The sequence below is a fragment of the Oncorhynchus clarkii genome, unplaced genomic scaffold (genome assembly GCF_045791955.1).
Source record: "Oncorhynchus clarkii lewisi isolate Uvic-CL-2024 unplaced genomic scaffold, UVic_Ocla_1.0 unplaced_contig_817_pilon_pilon, whole genome shotgun sequence".
NCBI lineage: Eukaryota > Metazoa > Chordata > Actinopteri > Salmoniformes > Salmonidae > Oncorhynchus > Oncorhynchus clarkii.
The window spans coordinates 464,346-471,154 of record NW_027261148.1 but is presented as its reverse complement, the minus strand read 5'-3'; the positions used below and the strand labels follow the sequence as shown (position 1 = coordinate 471,154).

The 6,809-nt window shown below is 43.1% G+C and overlaps 1 protein-coding gene across 1 annotated transcript; it reads right to left on the bottom strand.

Moving 5' to 3' along the window:
• Window positions 1-4,736: 4,736 nt before the first annotated feature.
• LOC139405457 (E3 ubiquitin-protein ligase TRIM39-like) lies at window positions 4,737-6,444 on the bottom strand. The gene has a single exon (XM_071147783.1). The coding sequence runs from the start codon at window positions 6,385-6,387 to the stop codon at window positions 5,113-5,115; it is 1,275 nt and encodes a 424-aa protein (XP_071003884.1). The 5' UTR covers window positions 6,388-6,444; the 3' UTR covers window positions 4,737-5,112.
• Between the last annotated feature and the right edge of the window lie 365 nt (window positions 6,445-6,809).

The following is a 6,809-nucleotide window of genomic DNA, read 5'->3' as shown; positions in this document are numbered from 1 at the left end:
CAATTCCAGTGTGTCAGAAGTTTACATACACTAAGTTGACTGTGCCTTTAAACGGCATGGAAAATTCCAGAAAATTATGTCATGGCTTTAGAAGGTTCTGACATGCTAATTGACATAATTTGAGTCAATTGGAGCTTTACCTGTGGATGTATTTCAAGGCCTACCTTCGAACTCGGTGCCTCTTTGCTTGACATCATGGGAAAATCAAAAGAAATCAGCCAAGAGCTCAGAAAAATAATTGTAGACCTCCCCAAGTCTGGTTCATCCTTGGGAGCAATTTCCGAATGCCTGAAGGTACCATGTTCATCTGTACAAACAATAGTAAGCAAGTATAAACACCATGGGACCACACAGCCGTCATAACGCTCAGGAAGGAGACGTGTTCTGTCTCCTAGAGATGAACGTACTTTGGTGGAAAAAGTGCAAATCAATCCTAGAACAACAGCAAAGGACCTTTTGAAGATGCTTGAGGAAACAGGTACAAAAGTATCTATATCCACAGTAAAACGAGTCCTATATCGACAACCTGAAGGCCGCTCAGCAAGGAAGAAGCCAATGCTCCAAAACCACTATTAATAAAAGCCAGACTAAGGTTTTCAACTGCACATGGGGACAGAGTATTTTTTTGGAGAAATGTCCTCTGGTCTGATGAAACAAAAATATAACTGTTTGGCCTTAATCACCATCGTTATGTTTGGAGGGAAAAGGAGGGGGCTTGCAAGCTGAAGAACACCATCCCAACTGTGAAGCACCTGGGTGGCAGGAGGGACTGGTGCACTTCACAAAATAGATGGCATGATGAAAGAAAATGATGTGGATATATTGAAGCAACATCTCAAGATATCAGTCAGGAAGTTAAAGCTTGGTTGCAAATGGGTCTTCCAAATGGACAATGACCCCAAGCATACGTCCAACGTTGTGGCAAAATGGTTTAAGGACAACAAAGTCAAATTATTGGAGTGACCATCACAAAACCCTGACATCAATCCTATAGAACATTTGTGGGCAGAACTGAAAAAGTGTGTGCGAGCAAGGAGGCCTACAAACCTGACTCATTTAAACCAGCTCTGTCAGGAGGAATGGGCCAAAATTCAGAAGCCATTTTCGGTCTGTAATAAAGCCCTTTTGTGGGGAAAAACGCATTCTGATTGGCTGGCTCGCAAGTGGGTGTGCCTATGCCCTCCCAGGCCCATCCTAGGGCTGCGCCCCTGCCCAGTCATGTGAAATCCATAGATTAGGGCCTAATTTATTTCAATTGACTCATTTCCTTTATATGAACTGTAACTCAGCAAAATATTTGAAACTGTTGCATGTTGTGTTTTTTATATATATTTTTTTCAGTGTAGTTCTTTTTCTAATTCTATAATTGGAGCACTTTGAACACTGTTGTTTGACATGACAACAGATGGAAAAAGCCAGTGAGGAATTATTGTGACCGGAATAAAAGAGTTGGTCAGTGTTTCAGGGGACCCTAATTAGATGTAAGAGAAAACATAATGTAACGTCATTAAGATAGCTAGCGCTCGCTAACATTCATGCTTTGTCTAGTTTGCCTGTACTGGTAACAGGCTGTATTAGCTAGCTACGTTTGCTATGACTCTTCGTACGTTTAGCAAGCTATCCAGCTAACGAGTGATTAGCATTAGCGGCTAACAATGTATTTTAACAACTTGCTAAGAAAAGACCAGCTGTTTGCAGACAGTAAGATACACTATTAGTTTGTGTAATTATAGAATGCTTTTTTTGCCATCAGGCCCTATATACTAGGCGGTGTCAGAGGAAGCCCCAAAAAATGGTCAAAGACTCCAGTCCCCCATGTCATAGAAGGTTCTCTCTGCTACCGAACGACAACGGTACCTGAGTCCCAAGTCTAGGTCCAGAAGCCTCCTTAACAGCTGCTACCCCCAAGCCATAAGACTGCTGAACAACTAATCAAATGGCCACCCGGACTAATTGCACTGTACCACCGCACATTGACTCGGTACCGATACCCCCTGTGTAAAGCCTCGTTATTTTTGTATATTTTTTACTGTCGTTTATTTTGTACATTTTCTTAACTGCATAAGGGCTTGTAACGAAGCATTTCACAGTAAGGTCTACCTACACCTGTTGTATTCGGTGCATGTGACAAGTAAAATGTGATTTATATAAGAAGCAAAGTGGAAATCTGTATCGTTGTCAGCAACATCTTGTTGCATCTGGCCATGCAGACGGAGTGAATGGCAGGGCAAGGGCTGGAGTGACGGGGCTGGAGTGACGGGGCTGGAGTGACGGGGCTGGAGTGACGGGGCTGGAGTGACGGGCTTGGTGTGGGAAGCATGCAGGAGGAGCAAGAGTGACGACTCAAGCAGCAAACGGAGTCAACTATTAAAAAAGGACATTATGATTTGACGGAGAGGCAAATTCATTTAACAAACCAAACATTGAAATACCGTAATAGAAGGTAAAGTAAAAACCCAAACTGGTCTGTTCATCCATACCAGTGTATATAGTCAAATACAATATACCGCCCAGCTTCTCTGTCCCACTGCCCCCTGGGAAGCATCACCCTCTGCCTTCAACAGGAGCTCACATTTTGTATAAAAATAAATAAATATACAGTGCCTTGCGAAAGTATTCGGCCCCCTTGAACTTTGCGACCTTTTGCCACATTTCAGGCTTCAAACATAAAGATATAAAACTGTATTTTTTTGTGAAGAATCAACAACAAGTGGGACACAATCATGAAGTGGAACGACATTTATTGGATATTTCAAACTTTTTTAACAAATCAAAAACTGAAAAATTGGGCGTGCAAAATTATTCAGCCCCCTTAAGTTAATACTTTGTAGCGCCACTTTGTAGGTTGGATGGAGAGCATTTGTGAACAGCAGTTTTCAGTTCTTTCCACAGATTCTCGATTGGATTCAGGTCTGGACTTTGACTTGGCCATTCTAACACCTGGATATGTTTATTTTTGAACCATTCCATTGTAGATTTTGCTTTATGTTTTGGATCATTGTCTTGTTGGAAGACAAATCTCCGTCCCAGTCTCAGGTCTTTTGCAGACTCCATCAGGTTTTCTTCCAGAATGGTCCTGTATTTGGCTCCATCCATCTTCCCATCAATTTTAACCATCTTCCCTGTCCCTGCTGAAGAAAAGCAGGCCCAAACCATGATGCTGCCACCACCATGTTTGACAGTGGGGATGGTGTGTTCAGCTGTGTTGCTTTTACGCCAAACATAACATTTTGCATTATTGCCAAAAAGTTCAATTTTGGTTTGATCTGACCAGAGCACCTTCTTCCACATGTTTGGTGTGTCTCCCAGGTGGCTTGTGGCAAACTTTAAACAACACTTTTTATGGATATCTTTAAGAAATGGCTTTCTTCTTGCCACTCTTCCATAAAGGCCAGATTTGTGCAATATACGACTGATTGTTGTCCTATGGACAGAGTCTCCCACCTCAGCTGTAGATCTCTGCAGTTCATCCAGAGTGATCATGGGCCTCTTGGTTGCATCTCTGATCAGTCTTCTCCTTGTATGAGCTGAAAGTTTAGAAGGACGGCCAGGTCTTGGTAGATTTGCAGTGGTCTGATACTCCTTCCATTTCAATATTATCGCTTGCACAGTGCTCCTTGGGATGTTTAAAGCTTGGGAAATCTTTTTGTATCCAAATCCGGCTTTAAACTTCTTCACAACAGTATCTCGGACCTGCCTGGTGTGTTCCTTGTTCTTCATGATGCTCTCTGCGCTTTTAACGGACCTCTGAGACTATCACAGTGCAGGTGCATTTATACGGAGACTTGATTACACACAGGTGGATTGTATTTATCATCATTAGTCATTTAGGTCAACATTGGATCATTCAGAGATCCTCACTGAACTTCTGGAGAGAGTTTGCTGCACTGAAAGTAAAGGGGCTGAATAATTTTGCACGCCCAATTTTTCAGTTTTTGATTTGTTAAAAAAGTTTGAAATATCCAATAAATGTCGTTCCACTTCATGATTGTGTCCCACTTGTTGTTGATTCTTCACAAAAAAATACAGTTTTATATCTTTATGTTTGAAGCCTGAAATGTGGCAAAAGGTCGCAAAGTTCAAGGGGGCCGAATACTTTCGCAAGGCACTGTATATATATTTTAAACAATGTTAGACCCAAACAAGAACATCATATTTAATTGATTGTTTTTTTGACAGGGACCACATACAATGAAAAATGTCAATTTCACAATACGTGTAATGCATTATACTAGGTTTAGCTAATTCAGTAGTACAACATAATCCCAAAATGTCTCAACACACTATATTGAAAATGTGAAAAAGAAATCAAAAGATATAATATTCTACTGTAAATCAGATTAAAGGATTGTTAAACCTTGTGACAATTGAGACATGGATTGTGTATGTGTGCCATTCAGATGGTGAATGGGCAGGACATAAAATGTAAGTGCTTTTGAACGGGGGTATGGAAGTAGGTGCCAGGTGGTTTGAGTGTGTCAAGAACTGCAATGTTGCTGGGGTTTTCACGCTCACGTTTCCGTGGGTCCTCAGATCCTCAAAAGGTTCTACATCTGCACCATCGAGAGCATCACCACCTGGTTGCATCACCGCCTGGTATGGCAACTGCTCGTCCTCCCACCGCAAGGCATTACTAAGGGTAGTGCGTACGGCCTCCTGCCATCCATGACTTCTATACCAGGCGGTGTCAGAAGAAGGCCCTAAATTGTCAGACTCCTGCCACCCTAGTCATAGACTGTTCTCTCTACTACCGCACGGCAAGTGGTACCGGAGCACCAAGTCTAGGTCCGAGTTTTCTGCTGCTCTTTAATTACTAGTTACTTTTATTTCTTATTTGTACTGCATTGTTGGTTATGGGTTCGTAAGTTACCATTTCACTGTAAGGTCTACACCTGTTGTTTTCGGCTCGTGACTAATAAGATTTGATATTGATGGGGTTTCTGGCATGTTGTTAAACACCTGTCCAGGTGTTGTGAAATTTGGTTTGTGATTGCATGGCAGACCCCTTGAACGTGCCCCATTATTATCAACACTCTTTACAATTGGATGTGTTGAGCAAATAACAATAAGGATAATCAGATTAAGTCATCTGTTGCCTTATTGGACCCCAATTCATTCAGTGTGATTGACAGGAGAGATGACCAATGGGGCTGTGTTTGGACCCTCAGAATTATTACAGGGGTTCAAGAATGGATATAGTTTCTCAGTGAAGGTACAACCAGTGAAAGAGTAGATATGAGACCTGTTTTCTACATCATAAAAGGAGATCTGACCCTCCTCGTAATCCACAAACACTCCCACCTTCTGGGGTTTCTGACCCAGGAAGAGGGGGATAGGGGGTGTGTCCATGATCTCGTACTTATTCTCACCCTTCATATTCACAGCCCAGAGTCCAGCATCTGGGCTTTTAACTGTTGGGCCCTTCCTGATGATGGACTCTCTGGCCACGCCTACCTCCCACTCAATCTTCCCTCTAACCTGAACCTCAAAGTAGAATCTTCCTGAGGAGAAGCCCTTCTTTCCCAGGACCGATAGATAACGTCCAAACCTCTTTGGGTTGTCAGGGATATTCTGCCGTGTGTCTCCATAGCTCACTTGTTTCCTGTTCTTAGAAACAATGAGCTTGGGGTGTGCTGTATCAGGGTCCAGAGTCACATTCACTGACCACTGCTGTATCATCTTCAGCTCAGCATTACACGACTTCTCCATCTCATTATGAAGCATCTCCTCCAGCTGAGAAAGAGCTCTCCTCACAGTTCCTACATGCAGATCCCTGTGAACACTGATCTCAGACCAGTCCTTGATTGGGGATGGGGAGTTCTGGTGGAGGTGGTCCAGCTCAGTGCCTCTCCTCAGCAGCTCAGTGATTTCCTGCTCCAGTGTTTCAATGAGCCCTTCAGCCTGCCTCTGAGCTTCTTTCTGCTTCTCCTCAACCACCTCAATGAGCTCTGCCTGACTTCTCTCAATGGAGCGCACCAGAGCAGTGAAGACCTCCACACTTCCTGCTATCTCTCTCTCTGCATCTCTCTGGCTGAGCTCTACTGAGAGTTTGATCTCCTTAACCTTCTGCAGTCGCTCCTGGATCATCTGCTGCACTTGTGCTACTTCTCCAGGCTTGGAAGAGGACTCCTCTCTGTCTGAGACCGTCTTCCTCCTAAAATGATCTGCAACATCTCTGAGTGTTGTGTTGGTTTTTAGGTCAGGTCTTCTGTTGAATGTGTCCTTACACAGTGGACACTGGCACAGGGCAGTGGTGTTCCAGTATTCACTGATACAGGCCTTGCAGAAGTTGTGTCCACATGGAATAGAGACTGGCTCAGTGAACACATCCAGACAGACAGAGCACAGGAACTGCTCTTCAGACAGGACATTGCTGGAGGTGGACATTACTGAAACCCAATAGAAGACCACAGAGTTAGAAATGTAGCTGTCTTCATTTTAGTGTTTTACTGCCCCCTGCTGTACTGGAGTGTCTGTTCAGGAACATGATTTATTGATTGATCCCTTCCACTGGCTTGGATGGAATCCTGTGATCCCTCCCTAACCCAGAACAAGTCCCACCCACTAGACTACTTTAAAATGCTGCATGCCATCACAGGCATTTGTTTACACAGAGACGATCTTGTTTTCCCCATTCTATCTGAGGAGCAACCAGTTTTATAAAATGACTTCCTTGAATAAGTCAGCGTTGGATAATAATTCACTATTTGATTACTAAATGTATCTTTAGAAGGTTAAACAAGAGTGTATATAGCTCTACTAAAATAATATTGATTCAGTGTTCCACAGACATCATGCGTTTTACCCAG